Source organism: Pteropus vampyrus, unplaced genomic scaffold (genome assembly GCF_000151845.1).
Source record: "Pteropus vampyrus isolate Shadow unplaced genomic scaffold, Pvam_2.0 Scaffold12, whole genome shotgun sequence".
Lineage (NCBI taxonomy): Eukaryota > Metazoa > Chordata > Mammalia > Chiroptera > Pteropodidae > Pteropus > Pteropus vampyrus.
Genome location: NW_011888793.1, coordinates 13,654,302 through 13,677,355, shown reverse-complemented (window position 1 = coordinate 13,677,355; position 23,054 = coordinate 13,654,302). Strand labels below are relative to the sequence as shown.

The window sequence follows — 23,054 nt, the reverse complement described above, 5'->3', positions numbered from 1 at the left end:
AGAACCGGGCTGTTGGCTTTTAATACCCCTTGTTTTTCAGAGCTCCCTGTAGTTTCCCACTTTTCTAATCAAACCCTTTTTAGAGGGAGAGGGGGAAGGACAAAGAAGACCTTACTCACAGCTTCCAGTGCATAAAGCAAATTCAGATCCAGGGCCCTGGTCAAATTGGGGGTGGGGGCTTAGATGCCCTCCTGCTGGGGTCTCCCACCCCAGAGACACCCCTTGCAGGATCTGAGGGTCCTCTGTGCACAATTTGAGTGCTCCATTGTGGCAGAAATTTTTTTTTTTTTTTAATCCTCTTGTTTTTTTCTGACTTTTCTATGTCTGTCTGTCATGGTTTCAAGTAAAGATTTTTGTTGTTGCTTCCTCTTGGGTAACTTTGCTTGATGACACTACGGGGGAACTCTAACTGTGCTTTGGACTATACGCTTGGATTGAAGATGTGCCCATTTCTATTATTATCTGATTAATAACATGACAAACAAAGCTTTTCAAGTATTTAAGGCACTGACTTAATGTTTAATTGGATTTTATCCACTTTATTTGCCATTCTAATATTATTTTTGGAATATTGTCAATTGTAATTATTTTCTATGACGATTTTCTTGGGTTTGAACCAGTTGAATGAAATAACATGCTTGGCTTTTGTTCAGCAACCAAAACTATAATCTTTTATTCTGCAAATAAATCTCTATTTGCTGGCATCATCTTTAATAATATCAGCATTTCCCATGCATAAGTGTATTTTTAATTACTTTCATAGAGCAAGCAGATGGAGCATAGAATTTTTTGTTTTGTCAGTCTTAATAATTCATTGACTATTATCAGAGTCTTGGGAAACAAAATCATTAGTGGAGTCAGTTGTTTGAGAAAATATTTTTCACTTTTAAGGAGTTTACCAACTTTACAGAGACAGTCCAAGTATAATAGTTTCTTTAATTCCAACATTACTCTGCTAAGTGTTTGCCCTTTTCACCTCTGAAAGTAATGTGATTTCTGTAAGTATTCTTATCTATTGAGGCATTCTAAATTTATCTTTGCTGTCACTAAATATTCTGAGAGGGAAAGTTCATTCATAATCCATCTTTTAAAAATAATGCCTCTTTCTGAAATTAACATTAATTTTATAACTTTTCCATTTACTCACCATCTCAAAACAACTACCTTGTCTTATCAGTAACAATACAAAGTGATCGTCTTGTGGTTTTTTAGTTTCTGAAAAGATCTATGTGGCATTTCCATAAAAACACTCTTCTGCCTTTACTTGGATTAGGACCAAACCCCACAGATACTGCTTTTGGAATTGATTCCTTTGAAACCTCCATAATTATTTCTTTCCTTTACATCTGTTCAGAACCATGTGCAGAGGAGAAAATTCCATCCTTGGACAGTTGAAAGCAGAGCGTAAGTAACTACTTTTTATCCCTTCATGGTTGTTTTGGTGACACATCAGTAATTATTAATGTTTTCACAGTGTGATTATAGAACTCTATTCACAAAAGGTATCTTATGAAATGCTTAACAGAGGTAAATTACTTATTCCCATTAAATTGTCCAAACCAGTGTTCAAATGATGGCTTGAGATGCATAGGCCATAAAAAATAAGAGTATTTTTATAATTTATTTTTATTTATTTATAATTATTGTCTCGATAGTGAGTGGGATTTGTAAGGCACTTCACAAGGACCCTACATGCATCTTCCACCATGATTCTTCCCCATAGTCCTGGCTGGTAAGCAGGACAGGTGTCATTTCTGCCTTAAAGATGAGGACATAAATGCTATGAGGTTAATAGGATTTACCTGGCCTCCTATAAATGTAGAAGTCCCAGAGTCTAAATCTTTGAGGATATTACACTGGAGGTAAATAAATAAGAAAGAAAAAACCACAGTAATACCTTTCACTTTTGTAGGTTTTTTTTTATTTTTTTTATTTTCAAAGGCACTTTCTCAGATATCTTCTTAATTGATCCTTCTACAAAGTTCTTAACTATAATATATTGTGACTGTGTGTTTACTTATTTATATCTCTGTAAACTGACTCTAAGTTCATCACATAGTGGGTGCTCAGTAATATTTTATACCCTGTATAATAGGTATGAAAGATTCCACAAAAAATAAGCCAGAGTCAGAACCCAAGCTTTCTGACATCGAGTTCCAGTTGGGTCCAGAATGTGAAAACTTTGAGGACCACATTAAAAAGAATAGCTTTTATCCAGAATAAGAAAAGATGAGATTGATGGAAACCTCAGACCCCTGAAATGAACTCATGAAAGAGAGTTTATATGAAGATTTACTTACTGTTGGTAAACAGAGTAGAGAGAGACTCGTGGCAGGTAGAGATAATGGTCCATTGGTAGTGGAAAGAAAGTTTATGTGTCAATAAGACTGTGAAGGAAGACTTGAAGAGATGTGGGAGCAGAAGAGTAAGGGAAATATCAGGTGATCATAAGAGTTTCAACTCAACTGACCAGGAGGTCTAGAAAAGTCAGGAGGAGCCATCACAAACATATGATGCCATGTGGTATGGGCTTCATATATGCTAATCACCTCAGTTGAGTTTTTTGAAGATTTTATATACTGGATATTGTATCACAGAATATGGGGAGAAAATGTTAGTCCTTCCTTATATGTATATTTTTCACTTAAAAATAAAGAATTAAGACATCAGTAAGAATAACATATTAAGAATCTCCAAAAATTCACTCCTACATAAAAGCAACAAAAACACTGACAAAAATTGTCAAAGTCATCTCTTTCAGAATTCTGGAAATTAACCAAAGGCTTGTTACAATCCGAGGAATGTTTGTTTATTCCAGAAAGACAGCAGAATCTTGGTAGAAGCATCAAGCTTTGTGGCGTTTTAATTTGCCACCTACCCATCCCTCTGTCCTCAGTTCCACAGTAGACTTGAAAACCAGCTCAGCACTTTGAAAACCAGCAGCCTACCAACCACTGGAAGGAGCCAAATGGGTCTGAAGCTCCCATTCCCTGAGAATTCTGAGAATTGTCATAATTTGACCTGTCTGACAGTTTGAATACTCATTAAAACAGCTAGTTTAACTATGTACAAAGAACTAAAGGAAATGATATCTAAAGAGGAGCTCAGTATCAGATTGTAGCAGGCAGAAGAATTAACAGATTTTAACAGAGGTCCATTGAGAGTATCCAGTCTGAGGAACAGAAAGAAAAAGAATGGAGAAAAATGAACAAAGCCTTAGAGACCTATAAAACATCATCAAGCCCACTGACATACACATAATGGGAGTGCCAGAAGAAGAGGAAAGAGGAAAAAAATGCAGATAGAATATTTAAAGAAATAGCAACTGAAATCTTCCCAAATTTGATGAAAAACACGAATCTGCACATCCAAGAAGCTCAGCAAAATCCAGTTAAGATGAACTTAAAGAGATTCACACCAACACGCATCATAATCAAACTAGCAAAACACAAAGACAAAAAGAAAATCTTGAAAGCAGCAAGGGAGAAGCAAATTATCCAGTATAAGAGATCTTCAATAAGATTAATAGCCAGTTTCTCATCAGAAACCATTCTGTCATTTTCCCCTTGATTATATTCATTGGAGTAAAAAACTTTTATGTTTGATGAAATCCAATTTATCTATTTTTATGTTTTTGTTTTTGGTGTAAAATCCAAGAAACCATTGCTTAATCTAATATGGGAGACAATGTTGCAAGCCATATATCTGATTGGTATCCTGAATATATAAAGAACAATCTAATTTTTAAAATGGGCTAAGGATATAAGTAGCCATATATAGATGGCCAATAAGCCATGAAGAAGATGCTCAACATCGTTAGTCATTACGGAGATTCAAACAGAAACCACAAAATACAACTTCATACCCACCAGGATGGCTGTAATTTAAAAAATAAAAGCAGTATTGACAAGAATGTAGTGATATTAGAACCCTCACACACTGCTCCTGGGAATTCACAATGGTGAGGGCTCTTTGGAAAGCAATGTGGACTTTCCTTAGAAATTCAACAGAGTTCCCGTGTAGCCCAGCAATTCTGCTCCATAGCATATACCCAAGAGAGTGGAAAACATATGTCCATACAAAAACTTGCACGCGAATGTTCATAGCAGCATTATTTATAATAGCCGAAAGGTAGAAACAACCCAAATATCCATTAACTGATGAATGTAGAAACAAAATGTATATATCTTTACAATGGAATACTATTCAGTTATAAAAAGAAATGTATTGATACATGCTACAACATGGATGAACCTTGAAAATTTTATGCTAAGTGAAAAGAAGCCAGACACAAAAGGCCACATGTTGTATAATTTTATTTTTATGAAAATTTTTAACAGGCAAACTCATAGAGACAGGAAAGTAGATTAGTGATTGCCAGGTCCGGGGAGAGAGTGGAATGGAGAGTGACTGCTAGTGAGTATGATGTTTCTTTTGGGGATAATAAAGAGTCTCAAAATTAGATAGTGGTGATGATTATACAGCTTTGTGGATGTAGTTTTAAGAAACTGAATTGTCCACTTTAAAGGAGTGAATTTTATGTTATATGGATTTTTAAATGATTTGGAAGCTTTAAAAGAATGAATTAAACTTTTAGTACATGTATATAATTGTGCGCGTGTGTACGTGTATGTGCATTGGGTGTTCAACAATTTTTTTTACTGTTTTTTAGTCTGCTCAGTGTGAATACTTTAGAAACAACTTTCAACATAAGACATGTACATCACCAGTAAATACTTGCAAAAGTTATATCTGATTGCATCCAGGACAGAGAAGATTTACCAGAGCATAATCCCTATCTTGATTTTCTAATGGCTTAAAATGAAGTTGATAGTGAATGAATAAGTTTCTAAAAGATATATCAATAAAACAAAATCAGGAAAGCCATTCAGTGCTGACTGTGGCTAGTAAAATGCAAAGGTGAGGTTTTAGGAGAATAAAAAGTCAGAACAAACCTATTTAGCTTCTCAACCATAAAAATGGCCTGAGCTTATTATAAAGCATTTCCTTTAGCTCTGGACTCTTTTCCTGCCTTTGCCTATTCAGGGGAAAAATTGGATTTTAACACAAGAAGTAATTTCAATGTTAAGCCCTTTTATGAAAAGATTTCCAAGTACCCTGGGAACAAGTCAAAATCAGGCATGTCAGTGGGGAAAATGTTCGTACTCTAAACAGGGAAGCACGGATTAATTACATAATGCCCCTTTTTGAGGTACAACGTTCTGTTATTGGTTTTGTTTTTGTCAATGCGTAGTGGGTTTTAAATACATGAACTAGCTAATCTCTAATTGGATAAAGAACTATGGTTCTCTACTGTTTCAATTCTTTAGAAATAACAAAATTGCTTCTGTGAATGTAACAGTTCCTGAAGAGAAAACCAGCAGCTATTAGTGTATAATTATCTGATGTTCCAATCTGCATGGATTTAGTGTTTAATTTAAGGTTTTTCTTTATCATTTTTATAATTTTCATGAATTATGACATTTTAGTTGCCAATGTAGTATAATTTAACAGAAAGTCTAGGGGTATTCAATGAGGATTAGAAATGTACGCATATGAAGTGCTACAAGCTTTTAAGTAACAAAAGCCTGTAACAACTCTTGCAGCTCTTTCACAAAATTTCCTTTTAAACATCAGGAGTTTAATATATTGCATTTCTCATTTTTTGAGGTATATATGTACCAGTCTTCATAACAGACATGTCCTAGGGGCATATATAAACCTCTAGATTCTCAAATACCTCCATGACTTGTAATTTGGAAAACCTCTCTGATACTTTTCTAGCTATTGCTTCATATCAGTGCTTGCACATGCTCATGGATTTCTTGTATTTTCTTCAAAAGGCACTTGTTTCCTCAGTATATCCTCACGTTACAAGTTAGCATCATGGACTTGATATTATTATTTGTTGAGCCAGTTTTCTTCACCAAATAAAGTATTGTCTGAAATAGTTTCTCAACTTACTTTTTCTTCTTTTCACATAGATTGCATGTTGAAATTAGTCACTTCATAAATGAGCATGTGACAGGCCACACTTGAAATCATCTAAAATGTCCACTTTCTGGCAAGGAACCCTTATCTTTCTTTTGGGTTCTATTATTGGTACTAACCCTTAGCTTTCTTCTTAAAGGCATTTTTCACAAAGAAATAAAGTTTTTACCACTTCATAAGAGTTATTTCATAGTCAAGGATGAATGGGAAGTAGGTCGGACTGTGAGGCTCTTCAGCTAACTGGTAGGTTGCTGATACTCTTTCTCCAGCCTTCCTGTGGAATGGCACATATCTATGCTTTAGAAAATTACAAATTATTACATGTCTTAAACCTTCAGGCTGCTAATACCTAGTCAGTATCACTAATTTTTAAAAAACATTTAAAAATAATTTTAGACTTATAGAGAGTTTCCAGAACTGCCATATACCCTTTATCCTGATTTCTCAAATATTAACATTTAACCTTCTCTGCTTTATCATTTTCCCTTAATAGATAGATATGGATAGATAGGTAGGTTTTTTTCCCCTGGACCATTTGGGAATAAGTTGCAGCTAGGATGCCTGTTTATCTACAAATACATAAGTGTGTGTTTCTGAAAAATGACATTTTTAAAGCAGCTGTATTTCAATTATCCAAATAAATGAAATTAACATTGATGTCATATTATTATTTTGTTTGTAGACCTAATTGAAATTTTACCAGTTGTCTTACTAATGTCCTTTATAGCAAAAGGGGAGAAAATGTTTCTTTCTGACCTAGGATTCAATCAACAATCATGTCATGTATTTAGTTGTCGTGTATTGTTATTTTCCTTTAATCTGAAATAATCCCTCAATCATTTTTTTTTTTTTTTTTTGGTGTTTCTCACTGCCTCTTTGATCAGGTTTTTATTCAAAATTAGCTGTCCCAAAGTGATTGGTCTTTTTTTTTTTTTTTTTTTTTGGAGGACGAGAGGACTCATGATCTTGCTATTTTTGCAGTTATGTATAATAGGTCTCAATTTAGGTATATATATTGTATGCTCATGATTAAATTCAGGTTATGCATTTCAGCAGGAACATGACAGCAGTGATGTGTTCTTCTTCATGCCCCAAATCAGGAAGGGCACAGTGTTGATTTGCCCCAACACTGGTTGTATTAACTGATTACTTAGTAAAGGTGGTATCTGCCAGGTTTCTCCACTTAAAAATTACTGTTTTTCTTTTTGTAATTAATAAGTATTTTGTGGGAAAACACTGAGTTTATATAAATATTCTTTTTCTCATCAAACATTCACCCACTGGTTTTAGCAATCAATAATTTCTTCTTGAACCAATTATTACTATTATGACTTAATTATTATTACTATAATAGTTGTTAAATGCTGATTTTTTGATTCCATCATTTCTTCTATATTTATTACTTTCTTCTCAACTTCTTAGTTGGAATTCTATAAGGAAAGCTTTTCTTTCTTTCCTATTTATGTATTTATTCTAATATTTATATTGGTATGGACTTAAGGGTTCTTATTTTATTCATTGGGTCATAATTTTGATGCTCAGCTCACATAGGTTTGGCCAGTGAGGGCCTTTTAAAGGGGCTTTTATGTGCTTTTGACATGTCCCCATCAGCCTTTTTTCTTTTACTGACAACAGGAGTTCTAGACTCGTCTTGTACATTCCCAGTACTGGCCCTGGATTCAGCCATTTCTCCAAAGAACTTAGGTTCTTTTAGTGGAAAATGGAATTTAGAAACCAAAATCTAGGTGATAGATATAATTGCTTTAGGTCTTTTGTATACATATCATCTGTCTGTCTGTCTGTCCATCCGTCCGTCCATCCGTCCGTCCATCCATCCATCCATCCATCCATCCATCCATCTATCTATCGCCATACTAATACTTCCAATTCCAGTCTCATAGTGCAAGATTCCTTCTAGCCATCGCTCTATTTTTATAATTCCTTCCATTTCCAGTGAGAAACCTGGCTCCTATCATCTACAATATATGTATTCATTTCCTAGAATACAAAAAAATAGTTTCAGGATTGCTAGCCTATGCTACTATGAAAAATAAATCTACTCACTAGAATTCAATATTTGTTTATAGTTCCTTTTTTTGTCTTTAGCCTAAGCATTTCTAATAGCATTTCTATTATTATGAGTGAGGATGAATATCTTTTCAATGATTATATCTAGCACCTAGCTTTTGGTATACTCAAAAGTCAGTATTCAAAATTTACTTGGATTATGTTATTAATTTGAAATACAGTTAGGTTCATTTTCTTCAGTTTGTATTCCATTTCAGGGGTTTTAAAATATCTTCCTTGATTTTTTTTGAGTGTATGCAATATGCTTCCAATAGTCAGAACTATACAAAAGGCATACTTAGGTAAGTGTTATTTCCCTATATACTTTCTTCCAGTTTCTTCTCCGCCCATCTTTTCCACTCTAGTCCCAACCCACCCTCTATTGGTAATTAATTTTGTCAGTTTCTAAATTGTTCTTGCTGTTTCTTTTTGCACAAATGAGCAGATATATGCATATTTTCTTATTTCTTCCAATCTCTTTCATAAGAATAGCATACCACATATTATCATATGTACTTTGCTTTTTTCATTTAACAGTAGAGCCAGAAAAATCGCTCCACATCATTCCAAAGAGCTCTTCCTGCATTTTTACCTCTGTGGAGTTTTTCATGTATAGATTGGCCATAATTAATTCAATTATTTTTCTATGCATGGTCACTGAGGTTTTGCAATATTTTCAATTATAATTATGCAATGAATAACCTTGTGCATATATCTTCTTATTTTGGGAATTATGTATTTAGGGTAAATTTCTAGAGTGGAATTGCTGGGTCAATAGGTAAACACATAGGTACTTTTGCTAGATATTACCAAATTTCCCTCCAAAAAGCTGTACCAATTTTCATTCTCACCGCTGATGTATGAGAGAGCTTGCTTCAACAGTCTTACCAATAGAATGTGTTATCTTACTTTTTCTTGCCAACATCATAAGAAATAACTTTCAGTGTAGTTTTAATTTGCATTTCTATTATTATTAGTGAGGATGAATATTTTTTCAAATATATATTTTTGAGCGTGTGAATTGTCTGTTCATGTCTTTTGCCCATTTTTCTATCAAAATTTTGATCTTTTTCTTCCTTCAGTTATTAAGAGTTCTTTATATGTTAGGACTCTTAGCTCTTTATCTGCAATATATACTGCGAATACTTTCTCCCACTTCGTCATTTGTCTGTTGTTTTTGCTTGTGGTGTTTTGTGGCATGAAAATGAATTTTTGTTTTTAAATTGAGCCAGAGTAATAATATCTTCTTTTATTGCTTCTGGACAGTTACAAGCCTTCCCTATACTCAGATTGTACAGGAATTTACCACTTTCTTCTAACACTTGTACAATTTCACATGCTTCCATTTCTGTCTCTGATCCATTTGGAGTTTATTTTTGTGATTAGTGCAAGGTAAATATATAATTTTTATCTTTTTCAAATACCCATGCAATTGTACTAGCATCTTTTATTTAAAAGTCCTAGTCCTTTATGTAAAAGTCCTTTTCCTAGTCAGTGAGATGCCTCCTTTATCATATGCAAAATTTTCATATATTCTTGGGTCTATTTCTGGACTTTATATACCATTCCCAGAGTTAATTGTCTATTTATGTGCCAGTTGTATACTATGTTATACAGACTTTATAGTATGTGTTAATATCAGGTAAGGCCAATGACTCCTGATAGTTTTCCAGTTTTATTAATAATCATTTTTAAATGATTATTTTTCCATATGAACGGTAATATCAGCTTTTCTAGCTCCATAAAAACTTGTTGGTATTTCTACTGAGATTATATTAAATTTATAAAATAATCTGAAGAGAGTTGGCATTTTTTTAAATGTTGAATTGTTCTGTTCTAGAGCAAGGGGTATCTTTTCATTTGCTCAAGTCTATTCTTGTGTCTTTCAGTAGCATTTAAAATTTTTCTTCATAAAAATTTTTACACATTTATTGTCCAGTTTAAGTGTTTTATCTTGCTATTGTAGGTGAGGTTTTGTCTATGGTTATATCCTCTAAATGGTTATTGTTTGTGCACATGAAGCTTATTGATTGCTATATGTTAATTTATATACTATCATACTTATTCTTTTATTGTTTGTGATAGGTTTATCATTGATTCCCTAAGTATACTATTATCTACAAATGGAGGTGGTTTTACTTCTGCATGATTTCTTTTGTCTAAATGCATTGGCTGATACCTCCAAGGCAATATTAAATAGTGTTGAAGGTATTAAACACATACCTACACACATTTATACATATATACTATACATATATAGTATATGTATTATATATTTTTAAGCATGTTACTAAAGTACTCATCATTTCCTTTTTTTAGTGTTTTTATCAGGAATGGGTGCTGACTTGTGTCAAAACCTTTTTAGCATCTATTGAGATAATCATATGATTTTTCTCTGTAGATTGTTCAATATTATGTCATATATTAATGGATTTCCTCATATTGAGCAGACTTGTCCCCCTGGGATGCATCTCACTTGGTCGTGCTGTATTATTTTCTGAGTCTGTAACACTAATCTTAAATTTATAAATACTAAGGCGCTATGGCAGTGTCATTTAAATAATGATATGCCCTAGGGCACTTACTGAATTATAGATTTCTGTTGAACCTCTGAAGAGGGTCCCAGAATTCTACTTCCAACAGGTCCAGGTCCCCACAGAAGTGGTTCTTATGCACAGTGAGAACTAGTGGTCTACTGTATTGTTCAATGTGGATGTTTATGGGAAATTATTGCAAATATGTGTATTTTATCACACAATTTACCTTGTGATTTTAAAAAAAACTGTTAACCAATGTTAACATAATAAAAAAATTAAAAAAAAAACTGCTTTATGTTTTAAAATTTTAGATTCTAAAGCATGAACCAGCTGCAGAAAAGTAGATGATACAGAGAAACCAAAAGCTAAAATATTAGCTGCCACTTGAATATCCATTCATTCATTTACTCACTTATTCAACTTTTTTAGCACTATGCAAAGATATACAAAGATGTATAAGACCTCTGCAACAGTAAGAGAAATAGAAGATTAAAAAATGTTTATAAAATAGTATATTAAACATTACATTAGAAATATTTTCCAGTAATTTTATGGACATTAAGATCTTAAAAAAAAAAAAAACATGCTCTTCTCTTCTCTTCTGGACCAAAGAGGAAGTGATATTTTGTATAGAACATCTTTCTAAAATAATATTAACAAATGGAGAAAAAATTTATTTGCCAAACTCTCCTTTACATGAAACTGTTAGAGATGCATCTCTTATACATGATACACCAGTACACCAACACGTCAACTCTTGGCAAACACAGCTACAAAGATCACTTATGTATATAAGGGAAGGGTTATCTGTAAATGGAGGGCTCTCTGTATATAACCTATGAATGAATTTCTTTCCAAGATACCCATATTTAATAGAAACACTGAATAATGTCAATGGTTAAATAGAAAACATTAGTAATACACAGAAACTTCAGTAAATGGAACATGAACTACATTGGTTCTATTAATGTGCTTCAGATTCTTTTAAAGAAAAAAGATTTGTATCCTCTATTTGAATTCGTGATGGGTTGGTTCTACTTCATTTATTTTAATGTCGTACTTTCCTTATCCAAGACAACTACTATGTAGGAGAGGGACCGTAAACTCTTGTGACTAACACTCATGTCAGGGCAGTGATTATGGGTTGACTTGGTATGGAATGCATTTCTTCTTATCACATGAATGGCCCTCATATGGTGAGAGGGCAACGAAGTAAAGTACAAACCTGGTACTGCTTGCTCTGAAGAACATTCTCCAAAGTCAAATGTAGTCAGGATTCTTTCATTGTCTAGTTTTAATAATTTAGAAGGAGGAGTGTTATTTAATTGACAGCATTTTTATTGACCTCAGAATCTGTAAAATGTAACTGCTGCTTTGTGCTGAATATGCTACAAAAGATGCATGCATCAGGTAGTTTGGACACACATCTCGCATTTGATTTAAACTGCAGCAGGTGTCAGCCAAGATAGATACCAATGTCCCACTGAAGTCTTGGGGCATTTACTCTGGCTCAGCTTTAATTATCACTCTTCAGCAGTTACTCACGAAATCACTAAAATAAAATGTTCATACTGAATATATTTTTGGATTGCCTCAGCAAAGGGAAAACATAAAAAGCACTTCAATGTGATTTTTTTTTTTAATGTATATTCATCCAGATCAACAGCATAAAACTCTTTAGATAGCAAAAATAGATCCTTGGTCAATTCTCACACATATATTATACTATCTATCCTTAACAACCTGTTTAAGTAGTATATTTGTTTTGATAAAATTTAATGTGCCTTTATTGAGCTTGGTCATATTAATTTTAATAATTTCTTTTTAAATTTACAGTTGGCAATCAGTGGATAAATTACATATCATTCTGTGGTCTTCGAACACATGCAGAGCTTGAAGGAAACCTGGTCACTGAGCTTATCTATGTCCATAGCAAGTTGCTGATTGCTGATGACAACACTGTTATTATTGGTAAGTAGATGGTCTCTAATTACACTCCATGCAAAAACCTTCCTTTCTATTCCTCCTAACCTTCCTTTGCAATTGAGAGGAACAGTAACCAATATCTAGATCATTTCTGAAGCAATCTCTTTCGCTTACAACCTTTCTAATCCTGGTTTTGATCTATGAAGAAACCAAGACACAGAGCAATTAAATGGCCATTGTACAGATTTCAGTGTCCAGAGGCAGTGGTTTAACCTAGTAGTGCAATAATCAGCCTGCTCTCTTTAATTCTCTATTATTCCCTTATTTTTATCTTGAATCCAAGTACCTAGATCTTGGGAATTGATGGAGCAGAAATGGGGAAGGAAAATGTGTCACAATTGAGTACCTGCTGCTAATTTGTATGTGTCTGCACCACATCTGTTGAACCACTTCCACAGACCTGAAGTTGTCCAAGAGTCAGAATTAGAAGGATATTAAAATATTGTTGTCCTTATGCTTTCTGGTTTTTTTCTCCTGGAGTCTATGTTTTGTGTGTCATTAATCGGGTGTGAAGTGGACCGGCTTTTTCGGTGTGAGCGTGGTGAGGGGGGTTGTGCAGTAATGACACGGTGTAGCCTGAGACCGAGCTCTGTGGTCTTTCCTTGTCAAGGATGCACAGTAGATTTCTTGGAAGTTCTCCCCCAATCACAGATTCAGAGGAGTGGTTTTACATCTACCCAGATTAGATCAGCTTGACCAGAGGGGCCTATGTCCATCTTCATTGTTTTATAAACATAGAAAGCTTCATTTTCCTATCATTGAATTGTTTTGCTTTCTTTTTTTTTTTTTTTTTTTTAATGCCTACAGCACCTGGTCTTCCTAGGCGGTCTCCCACCCAAGTACTAACCAGGCCCGACCCTGCTTAGCTTCCAAGATCAGACAGGATCGGGCTTGTTTTGCCTTCTACTGTTATGTTACACACACACTGAAAGGCCAAGATGAAAAACAGTATTCATAAACAGGCAGACAACTGCATTGACAAGGGTCAGGGGATGTTACCTAGAGATACAATATCCCTTGTTGTTGGGGATTCTGCTCATTTGTTTTATAGGAAATGTAGTTTTTCAGCTATTATAAGATCCTCCCCTCTTCTTTAAGAAATTAAATGACGTGGGGTGCTTTGAAAGTTTTTGGCATAAATGTGCCTTTTCCATCTCTATCCTCCACTGAGAAAAGAAAAAATCTTTTATCTAGGAGTAAGAAACTTATCTGGAACATGATTTGAAAAGAAAGAAAAAGTAGTTCTGAAGCCGGAAAATGTGTAGACCAAAGTGTAGTCTGTCTGTCTGTCTGTCTGTCTGTCTGTCTCTTTCTCTCTCTCTCTCGCTCTCTCTCTCTCGCTCTCTCTCTCTCTCTCACACACACACACACATACACACACACACATATACACGCACACTTTTAATAGTTATACAGAGCATTTAAGAAAATATTGTATGCTTTTGATTTCTTGCTCATAGGGATCAAAGCTCTTTAGAGATTTTTTTACTCTTCCATCTTCCCCCTAATAACAAGGTTTCTCTTATTTCCCACAAGCTACTCAGAAGCCAATCCCAGAATATTTTTATATTAAATTTGGCAATGACAGTACGTACGAGAAAATATTGATGTTTTCTGAAATGGAAAAACAAAGCACAATAAAATTCACTTGATCTCTAGCAAGATTTCAGAACTCTTGAAGTAAAAATTGACAGATGTAAATATTTTCCTTTTAAAGGTCATTTTGACTTTCAGCTGGCTTCACTTTACATAAAGTATAAATGCAAAGTAGTTTTCAATAACGGAGCTAACAGTTAAATAAATGCATTGAGTTTTTTAATTGACTTATTTTCTACAAAGGTCTCTGGATCCTCAAAGGCTACAATTTATTTGGTCTAGTAATAATCAATTTTGCATCTTATTTTTATTCACTCTTTTAAAACTAAAGATGTTGAAGTATGAAGAGGTCTTGCTTTAGTCTTTAGCAGCTGGATTTCTTTTTGTCCTTCCTCAAGGGCACCACAGATTTTCCCCATGGAAAATTGCAAAAGTGCTTTTGTTCTTTTTATCTCAGTGGAAACTCTTAAGACTAAGCAAGTTTGTTGTTGCTGCTCTCACATATCAACCCTGTTTACGTTCATAACAGAGAACAATGTTTAAAATTCTCAGAGGAGTTTGAGAAGTTAAATTAAGCATATTTTACAGACATTAAGCAAGTACCTAAAAGCCATTTCTTTGCTTTCTTAAACAAAACAAAGCTGTCGTTAAGTAGAATTTAAGTCTATCCTGTTGACTAAATGAAACGATTTTTTTTTTAATGTTCACTAGTCCACTGCAAAGCACAATAGAGAGATATAAAACAATGCTTCTGCCCTACAGAGCCCCTGAGCTGGAGATAAAGGAGGTATCCTTTCTACCCGACACCACAAACAACAGCATACATATTGCAGAACTGGAACAAGAAGGTCCAAAGGCAGTCAGCGAGGGTGGGTGGGTGAGAAACTATGCAGGCTTGCGAGTAGAGTAGCTCACGAGAGTCCATAGTTGAAGGGCTGCCCCAGTAAAGAGGGGTTAAACTTGATCTAGCCTCCTGGGTCTCAACCTTGGCTGCATTAGAATTGCCTAAAGAGCTGTAAAAATAATATATCATTTAGGGGGAAGTTTATTCAGGTCTGTAATTTACTTTAGACAAGATCCCCAAAAGATGGATTGGTGGATAGATAAAGGGATGGAGTGGTATTGGGAAATAACCAATGTCTGGTTTCTACCTGAAGAAATTCTGACTAATTGGTTTAGTTTAGGGCCCAGGCATCAAGGTATTTTTTTGTTCGTTTGTTTGTTTTTGGAACCAGTATTTTTAAAAAACTTTTTTGTTGATACACACATTCGGAGCTGAGAACTTCTGAACTGGAGGCACAGGGAACACAAGTGGGTGGAAAGTACAGAGTAGCCGATATGGGCTCAATAGAGGAATCAGTTTTCCTTTAATAAACTAAAACAGGGTACAGATGGTGTATTAGTTGTCTATTACTGTTATAACACATGGCCACAAACTTTAGTGGCTTAAAACAGCACAAATTTATTCTAACATGGCTCTCACTGGGCTAACATGAGGGTATCAGCAGGGCTGCCTTCTTTTCTACAAGCTCTGAGGAAGAATTCATTTCCTTGTCTTCTCCAGCTTTTAGAGGCTGCCACATGCAGGGCTCCCTTCTCTAGCTTTGAAGGCAGCAATGTTACATCTCTGACAGTTCCGAAAGACTCAACTCATTCTTCTGTAATCTTCTTTACTTTTAAGGACCCTTGTGATTCCCCAGATAATCCAGGATCATCTCCCTATTTTAAGGTCAGCTGATTAGCAACCTTAATTCTATCTGCAGCCTAATCCCCCATTACCTTGTAACATAACAAATCCACAGGCCTTAGGGATTAGAACATGGTCATCTTGCGGGGAGAATTATTCTGCCCACCACAAAAGGATTCACAATTTCTGAAACAAGACATAAACACAAAGGAGAAGATAGATAAAGTCAACTTCATTAAAATTCAGAACTGTGGACATGGTTCCATAGTGTAGCGGTTAGCATATCTGCTTTACACGCAAAAGGTCCTGGGTTCATGCCCCAGTGGAGCCACGGTCCATGGTCTACGGCCATGCCACCCTGAACAAGCCCGATGTCTGATCTTAGAAGCTAAGCAGGGCCGGGCCTGGTTAGTACTTGGATGAGAGACCACTTAGGAAGATCAGGTGCTGTAGGCATAAATAATAATAATGAAAATAAAATTCAGAACTGTTTTCATTAAAAGACACTATAAAGAGAATAAAAAGATAAACCACAAACTGAAATAAAAACATTTACAACCTATTTAATCTTCAAAACATATAAAGAACTCTTACAAATTAATAAAAGACAATATCCTAGGAAAAGTGGGCAAAGGCACTAGGAACATCACCAAAGAGGACTTACTTGAGGCTCATACACATATGAAAGATGTTCATCCTCATCAATATAACAATGAGACAAAGAACAGTTTTTAAAAATACCAATTGGCAATAATTAAAAAGTTGAACAATCCAAGTATTGGCAAGGCTGTGGAGCACCAAGGCCTGCACTACTGCATAGAGAGCCCAGGTAAACGCCCACATGTGTACGCCAAGAAACATATACAACTGTGTAAAGAGTAGTTATGCATCACAACAAAACTCTGAAAACAACCCAAACATCCATCAGCAGTAGGATGAATAAGTAAACCTGGTGTGCTCCTTCAAGGAAAATAATATATTACAATTATGTACAGATAAATCCCAAAGATATAATAGTGAACAAAGGAAGCAAATCCCAAAAGATTATGTATGATTCCATTTATATAAATTAAAAACAAGTCAAAAGTAAGTTATTTGTTTAGGAAAACATGCAGCTCATGATGAACTCAAAATTCTTTGTGGTCTCCCTCTTGAGCAGGGAAGGACATGCATGGAAGATGCCTGAGGGCTTCTGGGATGTGGTAATGTTCTGTTTTCAGCCTGCGTGTCAAATTCAGTGATGTTTATTATCCCCTAATACACATGCGCGCGCGCACACACACACACACACACACACACACACACACACATTTCCATATGCTCTTTTGTATTTTGCTATTTTTCAGTGTTTTAACAGTTCTCTATTATTAGCAGATTTAGAAAAGGTCATTTTCTAAAAATTAACTGGCTTTAAATTATTAAGTTCCTAATAAAAATAAGAGATTGCAGTGACCATAAAAAGTAATATATGAATACAAAGCATATTTGTTGTAAACAATTCAAACTCTAAGGGCACTCTTCCCTCTTAATAGTTCAGTGTATATCTTTCTAGAACCCTTACTCTCTCTTCTTCCTCATATGTTATATAGAAATAGGATAATACTATATCTGCTGTTCTGAATTTGGTTTTCAGAATCTGGGAACGTGTAACAACAAGAATGGAGGTAGCATTTACATCCATCAATGTCTCATTTTTAATATCTCATTAAATTAATCTAAAATTTTCTCAGCCCTTTCTTCACATTCCTATTAAATAGTGGCCCACACTTATTCAATGTGGTTGAGAGCACCCTGGATAACTCCAGATCAGCTCTTGAAATAGAAGAACCACTCCTCAGGATTCCAGCTCAGAATGCCAAGAATGTATTCCTCTCGTTGGGAGTGTGGCCCCCCTTGTAGGAAGGAGACTGGGGGACTGGTGTGAAAGTGTGTGTGTGGAGGAGGCTTCCCATCCTGGTTCCCTGACAGTGAAGAGCAGTGATGGCCACCCTGTCCAGCAGCCCACAGCCCAAGAGCAGCCTCTGCCAGAGGCCTGCGGTGAAGTCCCAAAGCAGCACTGCGAGAGCTTCGTTCCTACCCTCCTACAGTTCATGCACAGGATAAGGGGTGATTTACCCAGAGAAGAGGCTTCTTTGGCACAAATGCTACTTAGCAGCATATTATCCTTTCCTACGGCAATGTTCTCTGGTACAGATATAGAGTTAACAGGTATTTGATAACAGTGCCAGTAACTAACATTTGTAGAGCAGTTTATAGATCAGTAAGTGCTTTCACACAATCTTACTTAATTCTTACAACACTACAAGGTCTGTATTATGATCTCAGTTTATACAAGGGCAAATTGAAGCTGAGAACGATGAAATGACTTTGCCCAAATTAATGCTGGGCCAACTGTCCAGCCCAAAGATATGGCTGCGAATTTTATAGCGTGATCGAAATGTAAGTGTATGTATGAAAGACTATCTGTTGCTAACAAAATAAAGTGTGTCAAAGCTTCCCACCCAAGAGCCCTCTAATAGTGGTCCCAAATTTCTGTGAGGTGCTTCATCCTTTTTCTGTCACCCAGGATCACTGTGGGCCACCATTCACATCCTTAGTTGTCATAGATTTGTGTATTAACCACATGACAATATTGTGGCAAATGGCAGTAAAGTCTCTTCAGGAGGGGTGAGCTTTTTCTCATGTACAATATCCTTCCATTTGGGCACAGGGCAGGGATGCTATCAACTCACACTCTGTCTGTCCCCAGCAGAGAGGGTGGCCAGCACCCCTGCTCAGCCCAACCCCTCTACTCCAGTCTGCAGAAGCAGTGGAATGTGTGCCTAGGGCAAGAGGAACAATAAGAAACAAGAATAAGTCAGGCCCCTTCTTTACTTTGTGGAACTCAAGATTCAAAAGAATGAATCAGCAGTGATTAATGCAGAAAATGTAATGAATTTCTGAATACACAGTAGAGGAGCATAGAAAGCCAGATTGAACTCATGTTAAAATACTTGCCCTTCACATGTGAGAGTCTACATTCTCAGCTCCTTTGGATTTAGAAATAGAATGGAGGAAAGTTAATACAGAAGCTGTTGGCATGCCACATAACTGAGGCAAGAGAATGGAAAACCCCAAGCCGTTAATGACAGTTTGCATTTGAGAGTAGACTCTATTGATTGTAAAGGTAGTCTTGGGTTTTGACACTCCTAATTATATGACCATAAGTTAAAGTCTATGGAATCTGATTCTTAAACCTAGAAACTGACTAACTGAAATGGTAGTGTGCCGTGTGTGTGTGTGTGTGTGTGTGTGTGTGTGTGTGTGTGTGTGTGATGATTATATCAGTTAGAATCGTTTGAGCCACAAAATAAGAGAATTCAGCTAGAAGTATGTGAAACAATAAGGAAAATGTATTATTTCTCACAACAGAAGGTAAGAAAGTTTTAATGTTGGCTAGTGACTTAAAGACCCAGTCTTTTCTTTCTGCTCTGCCAAGTTCAGCTTGTCTGTCTCCTAGTTAACCAAATGGTTAACTAGGTCTCTGGTTAACCAAATGGCTGCAGTACCCTCGGGATCCTGTTCTCATCCAACCGCTCAAGCTGAAATGTCCAAAGGCTGGAAGAGACAGCGTCCTGTTCTTGTGTCTGTTTGTAAGAAGGAGAACTTTCACAGAAGCCCCTAGCAAACTTTCCTTTATGTCGCCCTGGCTAGAGTCATGCCAAGTGCCCGTTCCTAAGCCAGTCGCTGCCCCCAGAAATCTTGAAATTAACAAGCTGGCTTAGATTGATCAAGAGGCACCTCTGGGTTGGGGAGGGCTCCGCCTCCCTAAAGCACAGCAGCTCTTGATAACCTGAACAAAATTAGGGTTTTGTTAGCAGGGAAGAATTGAATGGGAGGACAGCCAACAGGGTCTGCTATGACGAGAAGACTGTTCAGTTTCACTGTTTCTCCTCATAGGCTCTGCCAACATCAACGACCGAAGCATGCTGGGAAAGCGTGATAGTGAAATGGCTGTCATTGTGCAGGACACGGAGACAGTCCCTTCGGTAATGGATGGTGAAGAGTACCAAGCTGGCCGGTTTGCCCAAGGACTTCGGCTACAGTGCTTTAGGTGGGGCCTCCAAAGCTGTGTCTCTCTCACCTAGTTCCACCGCTTGAGGTGCTGGTACCCCAGCCCAGCCTCTTGCCTGTAGCACAAATGTCATTATCTCCAGGTTCTTGGTCTAATACAGTGTCTCCCAGCATAAGGGATGTGCATGCATTACCAGAAGTATGCAAAATGACTTTATGTGGGACACAAACATTTTCTATTTTAATTGTTTTTATTATGTTTACATATAATAGAGAAAGCTAGCATTTTAAATTTATTAATGGATTTAGGACCAGGTCCGGGCAAACTATCTAGTGTCTCTTTAAGTTTTTTATAGTGAGTCCACTTTTAGAAATTGAAATAGTTCCAGTAATACAAGGATGTAATAAAAATTAAAGGAGGATGCCGGAGACTAGCAGGGTTCAATTTAAATATGGAAACTAGTTCTCAGATTTAAGATGACTCCGGACATGGAGGATTCCTGATCTCCTGGAAGAAGATGTGAGTTTTAAACAAATCTATACTCAAGCAGAGAGAACACAAGATTAAGAAGCAAAGGCTGAGTGGCCTTAAATGAGTCCTTCATTTAATTATGACTGAGAACTTTCTAGGTCTGGGCTCTAAGTGGCTCCGCACCAGCACCAGTCGGCTAGTGATCCTTCGAGGACCTAACTCTGCTCATGCTCTTCAGTGGCTTCTTATCTCATCTGGGCTCACTCTCCCCCTCACTCACAGCAGACATGTGCTGAGCTCCCACTGCCTGTTGAACACTCCGACCATTCTCCCACCTCTAGTCTATACCTGTGAGTCCACAGGTCTATGATCCTAGAACTGCATTTGCCAGGATGGTATTTCAGTGTGGCCTCTACAGCAAGTGTCCCCAGTTGAGGACGACGCTTTAAGCTATTTGGGGAAAGGCACTGCACAGATACACGTGGCAGTGCTGTTGCTTTAACCCTTCTCATGTTAAAGGTCTCATTTGGAAACTTGTTCGCTCACAAATTGCACATTATGAGCACTTCACTTCCTGCAAATGCCATGGTCGTTCCCCTCATTCCTAACTCCAAACTAAGCATCAGTTCAGAGAAGGTTCAGGCTACTCTCTCTGCTCCGGGAGCTCAGCAAATCCATCCCCCAAAATCTGATAGTCGATACCTTCTCACAGTTGTTATTGCTGTATTTATGGCCTTTGTTACTAATTGTTTTGCCAGTAAGATTTTTTAAAAAATCTTTGATATTTTAATTAGCTTCTAATGTGTTTTGTTTATTAGGGGGGAGTTTAAAATTAGTACCCTGTTAATCAACCCATTGATAGCCTACAGCAGCATATATATAAGGAAACAAATATTTCCTCATGTAAACTAGAAATAAATGTCATCTTTTCAGTTCCTTGAGAACTGAAGTGTTTTTTTTTTTTTAAACTATGGGGTCTTTATAACTATGTAAATGCATAATAATTACAGAGGAAGAAAATTGTGATTGCAGTATATTTTTATTGTAGGAAACTTGGCAAACACAGAAAGCGATTAAAAACTTAAATTTATCTCTAATTCCACCACCCAATGCTAACAATTTTAACATTTGATGTATATCATTCTACTTTTTTTCTGTACATATATGTATTACTATACTGTATTTCTTTTTTAAAAACATAATTAAGATCTTACAGTTCTACGAAGTTCTTTATTATTTAAATAACGTTACATACACTTTTCCATGTCATTAAGAATACTGTAACATTTGATGGCTGCATTTTTTATATCCTATGAGTATGCCATAATTCCTGTAACTAACACCTCACTGATAGGCAGAATTTTCGCTGATATAAAAACTGGGTATGTTTGTAGATAGCATCTTGTTTACCTTCTTGTTTCCTTAACAAAATCCTAATTATAGACTTTCTAGTCAAAGGAATTGTTCAGTGTCCTTTGCCCTCTAACTCCCTGTTGTATCACTAACAATGTTTTAGAGGGCTTATTCCTTCTGTCTTTTCTGAGTTCTATTATTTTACTTAGTCTTTGCCAATTTGTTGGATTTCAAGTGGAATTTCATTATTTTAACGTGAATTTTTTGGTTTCAAAAATGTATTCATTAGCCATACATAATTGTTCTTTTGTAAATTGTCTAGCCTATTCATGTCCTTTGTCTAGTTGAAACGTTTCATTTTCTTTTAATGATTTATAAGTGATTTAAGTATACAAGAGACTAATTCCTATGTCACATTTGTTGCAAATCTGATTTGTCAATTGCCTTTTAATCATATTTAAAGTATTTGGGGAAAACTTCAATTCTTATTAATCAAATCTATTAGTTTTTTCTCCCTCTCCCTTTATACGCTTAGAATAGCTTTCTCAGCCCAAGATCAAATATTTACTTATATTTTCTTATACTGTTTATTTGATATTACTTTTTACATTTAATATCTGCAATTTATTTTAATGTAAGGAAAACTCTATTTTTTCCCTAACCAGCAATGGACCCAGAACAGCATGACATGCAGTACTCTTTGCCTCTCTTACCTGCAGTGCCTCTTTATGATACACTGAATGGGCATGTCCTGACTTATCTCTAGTCTCTCCCTTATGTTCTGCTGAAAGCCCTTTTACCGGCAGTGTGATACCATTTTAATTGCTATAGTTGTACACTTTGATACTACTTCTTGACATACCACTTCCCCACATTAGTATTCTTTTCCCGAATAATCTTAAATATTCATTCTTCCACATGAAATTTTGAATCATTTATTCAAGTTCTCTCATTAGTTTTTTTTATTGGCATTGTAGTGGATTTTTAGATTAATATAAAAAGAATTGCCATCTTTATACTATTGAGTCATCCTGTTAAAGTACAAGGTATAGGCTTCAATTTATTCAAATTTTTTTTGTTTATTCTTCAATAAAACTTTATGGTTTTTATTATGGGGGTAGGGGTTGTTCTTAAGTAATCATTAGAGTTTTATTTTATTTTTTTATGCTGATCCTATTTGTTTCATGCTAAGTTTATTCCTAGGTACTTTTATTTTCCTGGCAGTTTTCAAACTCTCTTAAAGAGGCAGTTGTTCTTGAACAATTATTTTCACTTTGCCGCAATGACAAACACAGATAATATATTTTAAAGT

The 23,054-nt window shown here is 35.7% G+C and overlaps 1 protein-coding gene and 1 pseudogene across 1 annotated transcript in view; both read left to right on the top strand.

Moving 5' to 3' along the window:
* The window catches only part of PLD1 (phospholipase D1), a 114,971-nt gene that overhangs the window by 84,620 nt on the left and 7,297 nt on the right, over positions 1-23,054 (top strand). Inside the window, exons 22-24 of the mRNA XM_023524083.1 lie at positions 1,355-1,404; positions 12,432-12,566; positions 19,804-19,957. Of these exons, the coding sequence (XP_023379851.1) occupies positions 1,355-1,404; positions 12,432-12,566; positions 19,804-19,957 (339 nt within the window). The remainder of the gene's footprint in view (positions 1-1,354; positions 1,405-12,431; positions 12,567-19,803; positions 19,958-23,054) is intronic.
* LOC111732919 lies at positions 16,205-16,320 on the top strand (annotated as a pseudogene).